Raw genomic sequence first — 18,527 nt, forward strand, 5'->3', positions numbered from 1 at the left:
TCAGTTCATGGATGGAAGTAGAAATTGTCTGAAGAGGATTTTTTTTATTGTATCAGTTTGATGAGCCTTTTGTATTAAGTGTTTTGGTAAGAAGCAGCTTATCTTTTCCTTCAGACAAGATCAAGCTCCTGGCAATAGCTATTAAGTGTCTAATGAATTTAATTAAAATACATGCATTATTAACATTTTCATTCGTGATATTGAGCAGATACTTGGAGTGAGTGATGGCGTTGGCTGCTCAGTTGCTTTTGACATCCACTCTTTTTTAAAGCTGCAGTTTTGTACAATCACTACTATAGAGCTTTTGTGCTGGAAGTAGCTGAAAGGCAGCTGACTAATATTTTCAGATGTTATACTTCTGTCTAATCCGTGACAGTTAAGATACTGCTGCATTCAGCAGCTGCCTACTTCAGGTTCTGTGGCATTATCGGTATGATAGTTTTAGTAGCAGCTGAATGAAGCGCAAAGCTCAAAGGCCGAAGAATATTGTTAAGCAGTCATGTGGTCATGAAAAGCTGCAATTAGATCATTGTCATGAGATGGGATTGAACATTCAGGAAAATTGTCATCCATTCAGGTAGAGACTGATTGAAATAGCATTGCTCTACAAGAAAGCAGTATTTTCCTGAGTAAGTGTTCACATTTTTGCAGGCCAGCAAATAGAGGAAAATATTGATTCCAACTATTTCCTAGTCTCTAGAGGAACACTGGTGATTGGAAATTAAAGATTTTTTTTGCTAGATTTGTAACGTGGTTTAATGGTAAGAGAAGGTTATTAAAAACAAACGTGTGGTATCTTGACCATCTTCATAATGGTTGAGCTGAAAACCTTTGTTGTATTCCTGACTGTGTGTCATGGCTAAGCTTGGAAAGCTCTATCAGAATAGAAAACTATTCTTTGTAGACAGCACAAGAGGTGCTAATATCAGTGCTGTTTTCTATGTGGAATCTAATTAGAAATCTTCCCAAAACATTTATATGTTACTTTGACGTAACGTTACCTGGATTTTACAACTGGGTATTCGAGGATTGCAGGTTTTCTGTTCATCCGGATTAGGGTGCCCATGACCATGTCCATGTGGCTTCTGAAGATCTCCAAGAAGGAGGCTCTGCATCCTCTGTGTGCAGCCTTCTCAAATGAGCTGTAGTCATTCATTTCAGTGTTCGTTGCAATCATTATACCAACTTCTGTCCAGAAGTTGAACATTTAAGCCTCCTTATCTGGAACTGATGTGAGGCCTAACAGCAATGAGAGGATATGTTTGAAATAGATTTTGGTAGTGTGCCAGTAAGAATATTTTATTTTCTGAGAAGTTGAAATAAGCAACTGTTAGTTTTTAATACTGTTATTTAGATGTTGCTTGTTTCAGTTTATGCTTTGGCCTAAATGGGGTATGCATTTGTATGGTTATTCAAAAATTTTTTTTCAGTTGTGGATTAATGATCTTACACTTCTTACTTTATAGCTATGCTTTGAATAACTTTTATTAAAGCTAATAATATGATAGTGCTATAGCCAATTAATCAAGCAGTTGTACAATCATGCAACTTGCAGTATCTTTGAAATTCTGGGGCTAAAATTTCTAGTGGTTGTCTTGATCATGGATTACGTATTTGAGCAAAATGTGATAACCAATGAATATCTGCAGAAAAGGATACCATTGTGCTCTTCTTAATGAACTAACAGTTTAATACAAAAAAATCAGCAGCCCTATTGTTTAGAATAAAAGGCTACATGTAAATGAAGCCAGTACCGAAACTGTATTTAAGCAATGCTGACAGTTTCTCTATTGTATCCATTAATTAATTTCCCAGCATCAAGGTTCTCTGGGAATGAATGGCAAAAATAATCAGAATTATACATGAGGTAAATAGTTTAGAAATTGAAAAGGTGAAATCAGAAATCAGTTTACTAAATATTAGTCACACTGTTCATTTATGCTCACTTACCTTTTAAAAGCAGGCTATGGAGGCAGTGTGATCTGGTGTTGATTAACATGATATTCAGAAGTTCTTGTCACAGGTGAAGAAGTTGTTGTAAATGGTGCCTGTATCTCTGCAGTAGTCTGCCCAAAGCAGGTCAATATTTGTATGAAAGTATTTTGCTTTAAAGCAAAGTTCTTCAGCATTAAATCAGCTGCATCATCTTTGTACTAATGACCAGAATTTTGTGTATGCTTTGTTAAGGTAAAGCATATCTTTAAGGAGAATTCTGTGAATAAATCTGTTCTGATTTCAGTGCAATGCAGCTTTTATTTTTTTCCACCACATTTTCCAACTAATTGGCATTAAGTCATAACATGAAAAAAATTAAGTATTTTAAATTAAATTAGTGATTCTAGATATAATGAATGGGGTCTTAATTAGCAGAAAAAACAAATTTCTTTCCAGCTGGGCAATTATGCCTGAATAATTGAAGCCCAACCTTAAGCGTAGCTTAAAATAAAAGAAGACTTAAGGTTCTGATATCCCAAACATGCATGTGTTTGAAAATATTTTGTCTGGGAATTTTGATTCAAATCTGCCTTATAACCCACTAAAAAAAAAAAACCAACAAAGAACTTGTTTTAGAAAAGATTTTCTTAAACTCGTGCTGGGGGGCTGCTAGTCTGTCAGTTTTGCTTTTATCCTCGTCTTACTGTACCTCAGCCTCTTAATGGCTCAGTCCCTTCTACCATAACTTCTCTCATCCATGAAGGATTTTAAGTTACAGCGTAGGATATCGAGTAAATTACGGATACAAAATGAATTTCCTTGGAACAGCTAGAGGGTCAGATTTTTCAGATGTGTACATTTTTGAAAAGACAGCAGTAAGTGTCATGTCCTCACATCCTCTTCTAGTTTGTATGAGCTGACTACCCAGGACTTCTGCAGTGGAAAATAGCCAGGACCAAGGGTTCATAGGGAAGTGTATTCTTCAGCTTTATGCTCATGAAAGAAACCAAATACACTGTATGCTTATGATTCTTTCTGTTAGAGGAAATGAAGAGTGTATTGATACTCACTGTTAATTGCTGGGGGACTCAGCTTTAAGAGATTAGGCTGTGCCACGACTTGTTAAAATACTTAGATATCCTCTTAGTGGCTCTAACCAAAGTACTTTGTTCTTTCATACATTAAGTCTAGTAAATGAAATAAAATATAGCTGTAAGGATTCAACCACTTTCTAAAACATAAACTGGGTAAATTATCTGCTTTTGTTGATGAGGCTTGTAATGTTACGTGGTTGTCCTTTGTTAATGAGCTAGCACCTTCCCAGAATACATCCATTAGTTATTGCTGCTGAAGTTTTTGCTCTTAAATAGCTGCACAGAAGAAAAACTTGCAGAAAACAATTTATCTTATCTTACTAAAGGAAACAAAAATATGTATACTAGCTAGGATTTTTATGTATCATCCCTCATTGCTATATTATTAGTTGATACTTAAAATTGCAATGACTGATTATCCTGGTAGAATTTCATGCTCATGTTGCTACATCTCCGTTCTTTCTATGTGCTGCCTACCCATAGCTTGTATGGTTGCCTTCTGCTTTGTAGAAATTCAAAGCAGCAGATATAATAATATTTTTTTCCAGTAAGTACAAAGCACAACTAATCATCATTCTTTACTGCATCTGAGAAAGGGCTCATTGACATGACAAATTACATAAAAGAAATCAACATGCTTTCTGGTAGTTTAATTGTATTTTTTATGTCTATGTGTAGGTAGGTTCTTTTCAAAGTAGCGTTGGAAATACATTTTTCAGATTATAATTGTTGTCCTTCTGTGGAGTTCAGCATTATCTTTGTATCAAAAGCATTCTTCAAGGAAAATGCTTTGTTTGCCCATCTTTCATAAATACCCATGAGAAGAAAAGTAACTGTAAAAGAAAGACACGTTTTGGTACTGGTTGTGGAGGTTCCTCGTTGACTAAGAGTCTACTTGTCATCCTACCATTCATGATGAAATCTTAGATCAATCACGTTGAGCCACATGAGAAAAACTGTTGTGGTGTTTTTTTCCTCCCACGCTTTATTTTTTGGAAAAGCTAGGACAGAAAGTCAAATACACACCTGAGGTTGGTTGTTTTTAATTCTGTTTGAACCCAACATGTTAGCCAGGGAAGGGAATTTAATGTTCTCAAAATGCAAGCTACCATGGAAAGCTATATGAAAGATGGTTCTTAAAATAATAGTTCAATCAAATCAAGTAAATAGTGCTCAATAGCATCCTTTTCATTTTATATTGATTCTCTTACCATGAATTTTGCATGCGGTATACAACAAAATATTGATCCAAAAATAGTTCAGTGGTGATCCGTATTCCTTGTGGCTGGGATTTAACAGCAGAAATTTATAGCATAAAATTTCTTTTGGGAGCTGTTGCCAAGTTGTTGTTAACCAGATTGGAGAGGCCAGCTACTAATTTTTATGAAAACTGGCCTATCATTCAGTTTTCAGCATAAATCTGCCAAAGCAAATATAACATTGTAAGATACATTTCTGAACATTCCTAGCAGATATAGGAAATGAGAACACAGTTCTTGCAAAGGATTTTTAAAAAGCAGTTTTTCTATAAGGGCCTTAGTAGGAGTAAGGGCTAAGGTAATAACTTCTGCACCATATTTTTGCTGTAGGGGATACTTCTGATTTGCTGTTAGAACCTGAAAATGCTGGTTTCCATTACATTTTGAAGTGTTGTGAGTTTTGTTTAGATCAGATTGGTTTTAATTTGGTAAAACAAATGCATATATTTTCAGATATATTGATGGCTGTTTGAATTAGAAGCAGCTGCTTTTAGGTCCTACCTGTAAGTAGTGTTGTGATTTGTTTTGCCTTTAAAACCTAAACGATTCAACTTCTTGCTGCATTTATCGTTGGATTAGATTCAGTTTAGACAAGGCCACTTATTGCTTTTGGGACAATCTCCTTGAGGGTAGTCAGGGTGAAACAAAAACAATAATAGAAGATGATCCATAATGTGCTAACTGAATGCTAATAATAAATCTTTTTAATGGGTATTTTTCTAACTCTCCTGTGCAATAAAAGGGATTGCCCCTGTATGGATACTAACTATCTGAAAGCTAGAAAACAGATGGTATGAGTCAACAGGCAGGTTTCAAAATTAAGGAAAATTGCATGTAATCTGCAGTTTTTGATGAGACTTTAGCAGTTTCTATTTAAGTGATGGAGAAAGGGATGGAGGAATGAAACCACAAAGTTTGCTGACAACACTGAGTTATTCAGAGTAATAAGAGTTGACAGCAAGGAGTTGCGGGACTTCATGTTCTTAAAAACAGCCAGGCAGTAAATAGTAGGTGAAATTCCATGTGGACAAATATAAAGTGATAGTGTGCTTCTGTTTGGAAAAATCCTAACTTTATCTGTACAACTGCAGGCTTCTAGATAGTTTTCTACACTCCAGCACAAGAGGAAAATAGCAACTTAGAAGCAGATAAGGAAGAATAAAAATAAAAGCTAGAAATCATTAGGCAAGGAGAACAATATATCATTATTCAGCTGTATGTTTATGTTCTGTCTACTTCTTACTTGCTGTATACAGTTTGGTCCCTATTTCAGAAACAGAAAATTGCAGGGACGGGTGCTTAAGAGACCTGACTGAAGGTACTAAAACCTGTACATGAGAATTGTGGGATGGAGAAAAAAACACTCTAATTTGTCAGTTACAAAGGGAGTTAGAAAGGGAGAAGTTACAAAGGGAGTTACAAAGGGAAAAGATACTGAATAGGAAGGAGTTGTTTATATTCTAATTGTGATAACTGAACAGCTTTGAATAGAATTAGCAGGTGTCTGTTTAAATACACGCTGTATAGCATATATTTGGAATTCTTTGCTGCAAAACAAAGCTCAAAGTTGCAAAAATCTTTGGACAAATAAGTTATGATAAATGTAGATGGATCTCTTAACAGCGTTCTGGTGCTGTATTGCTTCTTGGACTGGAGCACTGAGTCTCAGGTTTGGGGTGGATTGATTCTGTGCCTAGGAAGCTAGAGCTCCCAGGTGATGGATCCCACCTTCTATGATGATCCTACTACTTCTTATCTTTTCTCTCTTAAATTTAAGGGAAATACTGGGTATTTGGGGTAAGATGACTTTAGCCTCTTATATCTAAACTGTCTGCTCTTTCTTATGTAGTAAGAACTGTGAGTTACAAAAAATTACTTTATTCATCTGTAATCATAAAATGCTTTGAAGTCCTTAATTTTTAACCATTATGTGAGTGTTTAATGTGGTATTTTATTACCTAACACAGACACAGTTTTGTAGCTTTAATCATTCCAAGTACTTCAAAAATAATCATGTATTATGTTTACTCTCAGCAAATGTACCTACCCTCCCTAAACACTGAAGCAACCAGCGTATGGGAGGCAGGTTAGACTAATCACTGACTAGACAATAATCAGTCCTGTCATGCAGCAAAATTTGCATTGTGACAGTGATTGTCTAAATGAGGAAGTTAGGGGAGTGCAGTATAAAGAATGCCTTTCATTTCAGCTGCAGAAGAGATCCAGCATTTGCAGAGCAATGAGATATTTGTGATGTTAACAACTGAAATGATTTTTATTGATAATGACAGATGGTGCTTAGATAATGTGCCCTGAATCGTCTGCAATATGTTCAGAATAAGTCTTCTGGAAGGTTGTACATCTGTCTTGAGATCTTTTGCTAAAATATTTAAATCAAGGTCATTGTTTACATTTGATTTTAAATAGCTTTTAGCTTGTACTCCGTATTTCTTTACATTTAGAGATCAAACTGTTCATAACTTCAAAAGCTACAAATAGAGAAGTATAATAGGTAGCAGGTGTTAGAAAAGGCAATTATGCATTAGCTGTTTTACTCAATTTCCAAAACTGTCTAAAACTATCCATTGGAAATACTTTGTAGCCTAGGCTTATCTCTGAAGCATGATGAGCTTTTAAACCTATAGGGACATATGCATTTTTTCTCTAATAAATTGCATGTTTAAACCTATTTGGTTTCATTTAAAAGAGCTGAAGAAAATTGTATTGGGGGGAAAAAAGAAGAAGAGAAGAATTTCTTCTATACTTTCAGAGATTTTTTTCTTCAGTTTTTCAAAAACATTTCCAATTTCCACTATTACACTTTTGAGCATATTTGCTGCTAATTTTTTAAGCCACTTATCTTGACTTTGTGGTTATGGAAGAATTCTCATTGTTGTGTGATAACAGACTCAATTCATGGGCCTAAGAATCAGAATCTTGGGTTATCATCAGAAAAAAATAACGCTATGATGATTTCATTTGACTACCTCTAGCATTTTGCATGCGGGTTCTGTAACAGCAAACTTAACAAGTTTCACAACAGCTCCTGGAAACTAATTTTGAAGGTAGCATTTTGATTTCCATATAGGTTTCTTTAATCCTCCTTCCTTTTTCCCTACACATTTCAAGAACTCATATATTCTTAGGAGAGTGGGGAGAAAAATGCTTAGTTAATGTATATGTTAATACCAGAGCAAATTCCTTTCTGTTCTCTCTTTCTTGATCATATCATGTCATTAAAGAAATACGAATCTTTATTTCCTTCTGCTATGATAGCAAATAACCTAAAACGTAAGCTATACTTGTTAATAATTATTATTTTAAGTGAAATTTTCTATCTACAGATGGCTCAGTTTCCTGCTTCATCTCCAAGAATAGTCTTCCTCTTTTCTGTATTTCCAGTATTTCTGTACTTCCGTGTATCTGTTCAGCAGTTTCAATCCACCTTTATTGCCCTCCGTTCTATAGCTGTCATTTTCCTCCTTCCCCTTTGGTTACAAATGATAAGGCTGGTGCCTTTCTTTTGGCACATCTGTTCTTTGAAGGAGATCTGAATGCAGGACATAGTTCGCCAAGCAATGCCACCGTTTTCTCTCTTCTTTGTTACTGTTCTTGTTCCTAATGTGCCTGAAAGTCTTTACCACTGACAGAATACCCTTCAGAGTAGAAAGTGCTGTTCATGTGTGGATGTGATGATGTTTTCTTGCACAGGCTGTCGACTTGGTCTTAAGAGCTCTCTTTTCATTGGACTTCACTACCCTGCTTGCTTTCCAAATTAGAGAAAGATTGTCACTTCTGAGACTATTCTGTGTATTCCAGAGAAACCCAGGAGCTTCGCATGTATGGATAAACGCTATTACTTTAAAGGACATTTTTAAAATTCATGTTACAAGTGAGAAATTGCTTGTAATACAGTGCTGAGAAAATACAGAACATAGTTATTGTTTCTAGACTTGATTTTTCAACGTTTTAAAATACTTTTCCATCCTTTCAAAGGAAATTTTATAAAAGATTGTTGTTTATGCCTTGGTTATAAAAGATTGTTGTCAAAGACTGATTTTAAAAATATACAGCGTGTTCTCTGAATTTACAGATTAAAGTAGGAAGAGGGTTGTTTTCTTTCAACTGGCTTTCTGCATTTTTAGAGTTGTCTTTAATAATTTAAATATTGCTACAATAATATCTGATATGATAAGTGGTAGCACCGCTTCTCTCGCAACTATGCTTTTTGAGATACGTTTACCCTTTTACATATGGTAGATCTCCATCCCATCGGAAATGTTGGCACTAAAATAAAAGATGTGGATTTTTCAGGGGGATCGTAATAAGTACATGATTCTGTGAAATGATAGCTTTAATACTGTAAATTGGACATCTCTTTGATAAAGACAAACTCTGGAGAGTTCTAGTCAAAATTACCATATGCTTTGTCTGTTCTGGGATTTTACATTGTGCTAACTTACTGTGTTATTCAAGTATAATTTTCCTAGAATAAGAGAAGTTATCAAAGGATATTATAATCAAAATCTTCCTTTTCTGGTTCCAACAATAACTAACTGCAGTTTAAAATTTAAAACTTCCCTGAAAATAATTGGCATTATCTCTTTTCATGACTCTTAACAATATGATCAGCGTGATGTATAGTTTCAGTAGCTGCTCACACAGTGTTTGTACCAACCCCTGCCGTGCACTACAGTAAATGCACTTCTGTCAGCCAAGGGTGGACAAGGAGGAGAAGGAGGATGTTTTTTCCTTCTCCTCTGGTGACTGCAATAAGGCTACTTTATCATACTGTTACAAATGCTATGTAGAATATTTTAAATATTGTGTGTTTCTCAGTTTAATAGAAATAATGTGTATATATTATTATATCAAGTTTTATATAATAAGCTGTTTCTTCTAATTCAAGTTGTTGACTTCTAATTCAGTCAAAAATAGACCAAGATTTAGTTTTAATGTTTAAAAGCCATAGTTTTAAAGAGCTCTTGTAGTTTACTATAGTAGAATTTATAATAGAAAGCTATTAATTTTAAATGGAGCTACAGTAATCTTAATGGAGATATGATATGATAATGAAGGTTATGTTCATGACAGCATAGATAGTACAGTACTGGATAACATCAGAAATGGGAGAAACACATCTGTAAAGAATGAGTTTAAGTATGGGGGGTAAATTCATACTCCATAGTTCTGGTTACAATTTTGAATAAGTTTGTCACAGGTAAAATGCAAACATATTTGTGATAGCAGTAGAAAGCAATTTATGTGATATGTGTTGCTAATAGTGAATGTCATAAATAAGCACTTGGAGGGTATCTTAATTAGAAGTATGTATTTTAACGATGTTTTTTCTTTATTACTTTTATTTTTTCTAGTCTGAACCAGAGGGTTTTTCTCACTTCCACTTGTACGTCTGTGCTGCATTCCTTGTCAGGTGGCGGAAGGAGATTCTGGAGGAGAAGGACTTTCAGGTAAGTAAAGAATTGAGTAATACAAAAATCTATGGATATTTTTCAATCGTAGGGAGGAATTTATTTAAATTTAGGTTCCAAGCATTGTGTGGGGATGAAATTATAACAAAACAGTAACACTTGCAACAGGATTGAAGATGTCTAACTATTTGTTAGGGTTTCTCCAAAACTTTTAGACCCGAAGTAACAGACTACAAATAGTACTAAATGTGTGGTCAGAAAAAAAAAAAAAAGATTGCTTTTTACACTGAAACAGATGTTAAGAAAATGATTTCTGGAGATACTGTGACAAATAAATCCTAGGTATCTCATAAAGAATTTTTCTGGAAAGGTAACAGGATTTTTTTTTTTTAAAGCTTAAATACATCACTGGAGTTACTTATTTATGAATTCCCATCTCTATAATATAGCAGCAAACTCTAACAAGATTATGTTTCTTCTTTCAAAAAAGCAAGGCAAGCAACCTTCAAAAATAATAAGCCTATATTTCAGGGGCAAATAAAAGGGTTGTAAAAGTGTTTATTTCGGGTCTTACATTTCAAAACCTTCTATTTGTTGAGCAAAGAGTATATCTGGTAGTTGTTTGGAATAGGATTTGAATAGGCAAATATTTTCCATACCCACGTAGAAGTTCAGTTACATTTGTGAACTGGTGACAGTTCCATTTCAAAGCAATATTTTATATTTAATTTTTCTCTCTGATGCACATGCAATTCCTAAAAGGCATTAAAGGCCTGTTTCCAGGCTGGCTGTAAACAAACTACACTGCAAAGCCGACACCATTTCCTGCCCCAGGGAAATGGCCTGTTACCAGCTTATTTTCCCTTCAGCTGACTGAACTCTGTTGCCCTGTACAAATGAGCCATTGTATGAGTCTGTGTAGTATTGCAATCTATTTTATCTTCCTTTATAAAACAGTTTATTCAGTGCACTTTAATTGTCGTTGTCTATCTTTGCAATAAATAAACCCACATGGGCATGATGTAACTACTTTTATACTATCTGATAATACTGGTATTTTGTCAAAAATAATTTCAGTGTTGGTAGTCATACCTCTCAAATATAATTGTTCCCTGCTAATCCTATTAATTTAATTTCTACTGATATCCTGCATCAAAGTTCTTAACATTTTTGCCATGCAACCATGTTTATAGCACTAATAATCTCAAGGGGAAGAGCTGTGACGATTTCTTTTCTCCTTACATGTGTTCAGATTAGTTCATTAATGTAATAAATAAGATATGCCTTTATGGTTTAATTTCTTATAGGCTATGTAAGGTACATAAATCAGTAACACAGTGGAACACATTTATCATACTGCTTCAGGTCACTTACCACATAGATAAGCAATTAGTAACTTTGAGGCTCTGTATGCTATTGCTAGTGTCATCACTGTAAGGTTTCACCATTATTGTACAACATCAGCTTTTAAAATAACTAATCTAAATTGTTATAAATTCTGTAAATGATGCTTCTTCCCCATAGGGGAAAAAAAGCCCACTATTTTTCCACTTTGTTATGAATAGCTGTATTGTAGACTGTTACTTATTCTATGACAGCTGTTCCAAAAGTAATGTCTCCTATTTTATTATGTTGGCCCATGACCTCAGAGGCGGATATTGTTGGTAAGGCAGTAGGTGTTGAACCTTCCCCCCAATATCCTGTTACATTTTGTTGCCATGAGAGAGACAGCAGCAGAGGGGACCATCTGACAAAATGGCAGCTGACTTGGAAGCGTGTATGAGGCAAAGGTGTGTCATTGAATTCCTCCATGCAGAAAAAATGACACTCACTGACATTAATTGATACTTACTGAAGATTTTTTGAAGACCAAACAGTGGATGTGAGCACAGTGAGATGGTGGATAGTACATTTTGAGAGTAGTGACAGAGACACCGGGTCGTAGAATCACCAAGGTTGGAAAAGACCTCCAAGATCATCCAGTCCAACTGTCCACCTACCACCAATATTTCCCCACTAAACCACAACATCTAAATGTTTCCTGAACACCTCCAGGGATAATGACTCAACGACCTCCCTGGGCAGGCAGTGCCAACAGCTGACCACTTTTTCAGAGAAGAAATTCTTCCTAACATCCCGTGTGAATTTCCCCCGATGCTGCTTGAGGCCATTCCTCTAGTTGTATTGCTAGTTATGTGGGAAAAGAGGCCGACCTACTGGAAAGTCACCTCCACTGGTGCAGACTTTTATGAGCAAAGTACACAGGCTGTTGGTTATCGCTGGTGAAAATGCATAGGTATGTTGAGAAATAGCGTTTTGTAGCTGAGAATTCGCTTCATCAAAAAGTATTATTGTACTCTTTGTATCTGTTGCAGTTTCCATGGAAATAAATCAGATCTCAAGTAATAGAGTTTTAAGCCACATTGAAAAGTTAGAAGTTTGGTATGTGTTGTTGGGTGAATATGATTGTGTTGAATTTACATTATTGAGAAGTCCTCGGTACAGTATATTTTGCAGTGAAATTTTGTGATTTATAAAATATATTGGGAATCATCAGTACAGTATGTCCAGTCATTTCTCTTGTACACAATGTGTGTTATATGCATTTTTCTGCATATAAAATAACTGAGACAGGTCTGCTGATCAGTTAGGACGCCTGGTTCCTTAGTGCTTACTGTGAAAATTCGCATTTTTCTTTTACATGTCTATTTGACCTCTTTCAGTAGAATGAAAAACTCATGAGATCTTGAAGGCAGAATAATTTCCCCAGAACATTGGGTATGGTCATTTACCAGATGAGACACTGAGCAGATTTTGGATCAAAGGCCAATTTTAAAGATTTTGATTATGCTAGGTTAGGCAATATATTTTCCTATCAGTTGTTGAAGCATGTTATCATTAGCATTACAGACAGAACAAAGATAGAATATAACCTTTGCTCTTAAGGTACTTGCTTCTTTTATCTTAAATGTGCCTTTCTCCATCCTAATCAGTTAATAAAAGTGTGTGACGTTTACTCTTCCTCATATGAAGCAATTCATTTTTACATAACAAATGTTCACCTGTACATGATAACAGGCCCTTATCACAGACAGCATTTGTACGTATGTGGTTTTCATTTCTATTTTTATCTATTTGTTTTTGTTGTTACTGTCATGTAGTTGTGTCATGGCTGGGGCAATATTATGAAGTATTAAAACTTGAAAACTACTACTTGGTAATTGATTTACATCTGTAGAAAGAATCATTGTAGTATTGTTTTCGAATTTGACTTATTGTTACTCATTTTCCTAAGTACAGCTCTAATTCCAAAATTTTCCTGAATTCGTGGGAGAAATATGAGTAGCTGATAACGTTAAGTGATAAAACATTCAAGCATGATTTTGAACATATTTAGAATTAAAATATTAATAGAAAATATAGCTGTTGAATTTAATAGTGTCAGGGACAGGATATTTGAAAGATTTGTAAGGAAACAGGACACTAGGGACCAGATTTATCTGTCATACTGAATATAAGTTAATCGTAATGTTGGACTGATACTGATTTAAATGTTGGATATTAGAGATTTAGTTCAAATCTTCAGTATAAGTAAGTTATAATTTTGTTGACATAGCTGAGCTATAAAAATATATCCAGTATGTTGCAGTAAGAAATCTGTCTTGCAGATTTTTTTTTCATCATTCTAAGATACAGGCTTTTCTATCCAGCAGACATTTACACCCATGCTGTCATTAACCCACGTCTTTATTACTACAATGTCCTTTTCTTTGGCTTTGACAAATGCATTTTTGCTTCATTTATATTCATGCAGTCTGCAAAGAAGCTGTAAAGATCATTTTTCAGTCCATCATTTTTTCTTGCTGTTCACCTTCTGTAACTTCCTTCCCTATGTGGCACTGAGGAAAAATAGGTGGTTTCTTTTTCAAGGCCGTTAATGGACTAATACCAACACCTTACCTGTCATCTCATATTCTGTACTGAGATTTTGACTGCCAATTTATCAGCTGGCGATGACAGCCTCATCACGTGTTCCTGAGTTATTGAGAAAGTATCTGTGCTGTGTTCCGTGTTCACCATCTTATTTAAATGGAGCACGTAATGCAGATCTTGCTATGTCTCTCTCAGTCCTTGTAAATTTTATTTTTCTGTGTGCATGGAATAGATTTGATGGATAGGCTATAATGCTGTTAGTCACATTCACATTGATGGTTTTGTGTTGGTTCTTTTTACCTTTCTGTGAACTTGCTGTCTATTGAAACTTACTTGAGCAATGAAATCTTCAGATTAGTGACTGTCCTTTCTTCTGATTTATATAATCTTTAAAATAATGATTCTTTAATCTGTGTAAATGCCACAGAGTAGTTTCATTGACCTCATGAACAAAATGAATGTATATGCAGTAGTCTTTTCCAGTAAAATGCTGAAAAATGCTCTTGACTTTTAAAAATGTTTCATTAAAGTGAAATATTACAAGTTAATGTTAGTTCAAATGATGAAAGATGAACCACCATCTTTCTACCTCATGTGATGAATAGCATTTTAAGGAAATGTAGATTATTATTATTACTTAGGCAAAAGCATATGCCTTCCGAAGTTGTGATCAGGTTTATTCTTAAACTGAGTCTTCGTTTTTTGCATACGTTTGTTTTAGGGTGGTTGCCTATTTCAGAGGCTGCTGAAACATTTCACAGTGCCTATGTTTGCATGAATGTCATTTAGGGTGTATTTAGGTTACTGATGCAGTGAGCCCTTTAGTTTGTTTTGCCTTTCCTTCTCTGTTGAACAAGCACTGAACTAGAATCAGCACAGCTCACTGCTACTTACCACTCTTCTGAAATCTCAGCTCACCTTTGAATGCTTTGACCCCTTCTTTCACAAGTTGCCCAGATAAATTGTGAACACCCCATCCCATGACATACTCAATACGAGCCTGGATGAGGCTTTGGGCAACCTGGTCATGGGGAAGGTGTCTTTCTTTATGGCAGTGGTCGGACTAGGTGATCATTCAGGTCCCTTCTGTTCCTATTTCTACTTAAGTAGTTGCTTGAATGGAAGCTAAAATTGCTTGAAAAAGTTAAAAAAAAAAAAAAAAAGAACACAATTCTACTTCTGTGCTTTTTTCAGAGACATGTATTTGCGTCAGGTATGCAAGTTAAATAGTGTAACTTTGCACCTGAAAATGGGATTATAAGTTAGTTACAGAGGTGACAGAATAAAAAGATGCCTGGAAGACAAATTGCAGTCTTAGAACAATGTGTGCCTAGTGTTAAGATGCTTTTCTTCACGTGTTCTCTTATGTTAAGTGACCGGGTAGTATTACTTCATGACCTGTTATGAAAGATAATTTGTGCAATTTTATACTGCTGCCTCTATGAGTTACTGATTTTAGTTTAAAAAGTTTCATATGAATATCCTGGTGATTATGTGCTATAGAAACATGTAAGCTATCAGAAACGTGATTTTATACCGTCTATTTATTCTCAACTCCTGTTATATGGTTTTCACATTTTTTTTTAATATTGTTCCTATTTTTGATAAGGATTTTTAAACAGTTACATTCTCTGCATTATCCTTGATATAAGCTCAGGACTTCCAGCACCATATGATATGAGCTATAACTAATAAAAAATGCTTCTAATGTAGCTTCTTGTGTGTATGGTGCCACAAATTCAGTTCTCATTTCTACTGCAGTAGAATGCATCTCAATTAAAAAGAAAAAGGAAAAGATAATATTTCTTCTGAGCATCATAAAAAATGACCAATATATAATGGATATTGAAGAAAAGATAGAAGGGAAGTGGGGAAGTGAAATTTGGTTGGTAACAAAGGTAGTTAATTGCAAACAGACAGTGCTGCTGAAAACTTAATGTCTCCACAGTGACTATTCTGATTTTTATTTTTCAGTTAATCATGAGTTTATCAGCAGCTGGAGTACAATTTGGACAATAGCAAATAAAGAGCAGTATAACACACATTCTAGTAATGAAGCCCACAAATCCACCTTTTGTTTGTGAGGAATAATAACTCTTTCATGTTGATACATTCATCTTTATCTTGAGGAACCCTTTGTCAGCAGCTTTTCCTGTCTACTGTAAGTTCTTTTACAAGTTAGGGCTTTTTCCTGTTTCTGATTCCTTGTATCCAAAACCTCCTTCCTGTAGATACCTGTCTCCTGCTGTGAACAGTTTTGTCCTTACATCCTGGTTAGAACTAATACTTTACAGCCACTTGTCAGAGGAAATCATTTTTATCATTTTTCAGCATGATTAATATGTGTATTTTTATATTTATTCCATAAAAGTCCTTTTTAGCATTTGTTCAGAAAAGTTCAGAAAAGTTAAGGGATACTTCAGTTTGGACAGGATCTCTGAAGGTGCAAAATTCAGCTTGAGGCTCAAAGCAGTGTCAGCTCTTGAGTTTAGTCCAAGTAGGACAGAGCTTTATTCAGCTGAGTCCTGAAAACCTTCAAGGATGGAGACTGCATGACTTAAATAGATTATAGGTTTTGCATTATGTGTTGTTCCTGAGAATTGCAAATATCTTAATGTTTCAGTGCTGAATTGGAGTCAAACTGAGACTGAAATAGTAAGCTGAAATTCTTATGGCAAACTGAGATCTGATAGAATTTGATGTAGTCCTGCTGCTTTTAGAGTAGTTTTTGGAACAGAGGAGTGTATACCCCTCTTCTCTATAAGCTGTATAATTAGGTGGTTCTGTAGTCCTGGATCCTGTGTCCTTGCTTAGCCCCCCCTCCATGTATGGGAGATAACAGGGCCTTTTCTGTGAATGTGTCAAAAACTGATCAGAGGTAAAGCATGTGAGCATGGAAATATTTCTGACCTACAGAGCCTGACTTCTAACATTGCTGTGATTTTATTCCCTGCTGTGAGCACTTTTGGAAAGCATTCACGTGTTATAAGAAAAGCGAAGCCCTGTTTTAGACTTTGAACGTTATAGCTAGCAACCTGAAGTTGAGTATTGGAAGTAGGCAGCTGGGAGTTGGCACTGTTACATCATTTATATTCACAACAGCCAGCTTGCAGTAAGAAATTACTGACATTATTTATTGTTTTTGCATACAAAGAGCTTTCACTGCAGAGAATGAGGAGTGTGGTAAAAATTGTATCACAATCTCATCTTGTATATAGACAAAACAACAGTTGGCTTTTCATCCCACTCCAGCCATTACAGCTTCATTTCTACTGCTCTGTTCACAAGCCTGCTCAACTTAATTAAAAGCGTCTGCATCTTTTGGTTATCATGAGTATCTTGACTTAATCTCCACCCTTGAGTATACTGCAAATCAAATGCAGGAGACATTTTATCGTACAGTCTTAGAAATACAAGTTCCATCCCATAGAAATCATTACTGTGAAATTTTAGTGTTGATCTCAAATGGAAGGGATGGGCTATGCCATGCTTCTTTAGCTTCCAGAAACTAGAGGTGCTTGTCTGGTACCAGGAGGAGGACTTGTCCTCTGTCTAGAAAGTAGCTAGAAGTTTCTGACCAGTTTATATGGTACACTAAAAATGCTTTAAGAACCATGAAAAAAAAAGTAAAACTCTTAGTGCTACCCTTTCTTATCTCTGAAGGATCAGTGTATTTCCATGGCTCTTTTTCTTCTGATGAGGCTGTAGCTTATTTTTCCTATTCTACATATTCTTTCTTTGTTCTTGAAATCTTGGCTTTAAGTGTGAAAAGCTGATAATAAAAATCTACCAAAAGAAAAAAGAAGCACTTCTGATAGATATTTCATTCAGCTAGCAGTGTGGACATCTTTATACTTCAACCCACATCTTTTTCTTTCTTTTACTTGAGCTTTTAAGACAAGAGTTCCTGGTCATCTGACTTTTTAGGAATAATCAGTAATTTATTTCCAGTGATAAAGATATGTTTTATGTTCCATACCTGAATTTGACATCTGCACATCTATTTCTGTTGCCTTCTTTCCATGCAGTTCCCTTCCCAGAAGTCATAGTTACTGTTTAAAATTTTTTGCAGTAGTTGCAGATAGTAAAATTGAAAGTTATAGTGCAATTATATTGAATTGCATGTAGCTTAAGTGTGTATAAATATATATATATATATATTTGTTACTGAAACTGAGAAGTTACTCTGTGCTATGAACCAGTCTAATGTTATCTGATAAATCATGAGAGTCAGTGAAAACTCAGCCCTACTTTTTCCAAAGGAATTGAGCGAAAATAGAAGAAGTCCTAGGGAATTAGGTTTAGCTGCCCACTACAGCCACAACTTACCTGGGGAGATCTGTCTAGTTTTTAAAAGGCCTGTCTCTCATTCCAGAATGTTTTAAAATAATTCATTTGTTGCAATGAGGTTGGATTACCAACACAGAAAGCTTTGAAAATCGCTATTGAAGGAGGTGAGTTCTACAGATCTGCATACTGCATCAGTGTTCACTGATCGTTTTTGTCATCTTTTATAAATACCCTTTGAGTGCTGTAATTTAGTAACTTTATTCTCATTTCTACCCTAAACTGTTTTAGGTGTAATTTCAAGGCATATAGCTTTTACCAAGTCATTTATTTCACAGGAGTTTGACATATCTGAAAGTCAAGGTACAGGGCTGTAATAACAAGTGCCTTCTTGCCTGGTGCATTAGTTGGGAGCACAGAAAAGGGGGTATGGTGCATCACTGTTAAAGCTGTTTTGGCTGTTGCAGTAATGTGTGAAAATTTGCTAAACATAAAGGAAAATAAATCAAGTGTAAGTGTATAATGCTTCTACCTTTTTTTATTACTAAGAATGATCTGAAGAAGAGAGAGTCATTTATAATCCTCAG

The 18,527-nt window shown here is 35.2% G+C and overlaps 1 protein-coding gene across 3 annotated transcripts in view; it reads left to right on the forward strand.

Moving 5' to 3' along the window:
• TBC1D22A (TBC1 domain family member 22A) overlaps positions 1-18,527 on the forward strand; it is a 155,216-nt gene that overhangs the window by 109,090 nt on the left and 27,599 nt on the right. For all 3 annotated transcript variants that reach the window (NM_001031490.2, XM_040701628.2, XM_040701602.2), the window contains one exon: positions 9,664-9,759. In NM_001031490.2, the coding sequence (NP_001026661.1) occupies positions 9,664-9,759 (96 nt within the window). The remainder of the gene's footprint in view (positions 1-9,663; positions 9,760-18,527) is intronic.

Source organism: Gallus gallus, chromosome 1 (assembly GCF_016699485.2).
Source record: "Gallus gallus isolate bGalGal1 chromosome 1, bGalGal1.mat.broiler.GRCg7b, whole genome shotgun sequence".
Lineage (NCBI taxonomy): Eukaryota > Metazoa > Chordata > Aves > Galliformes > Phasianidae > Gallus > Gallus gallus.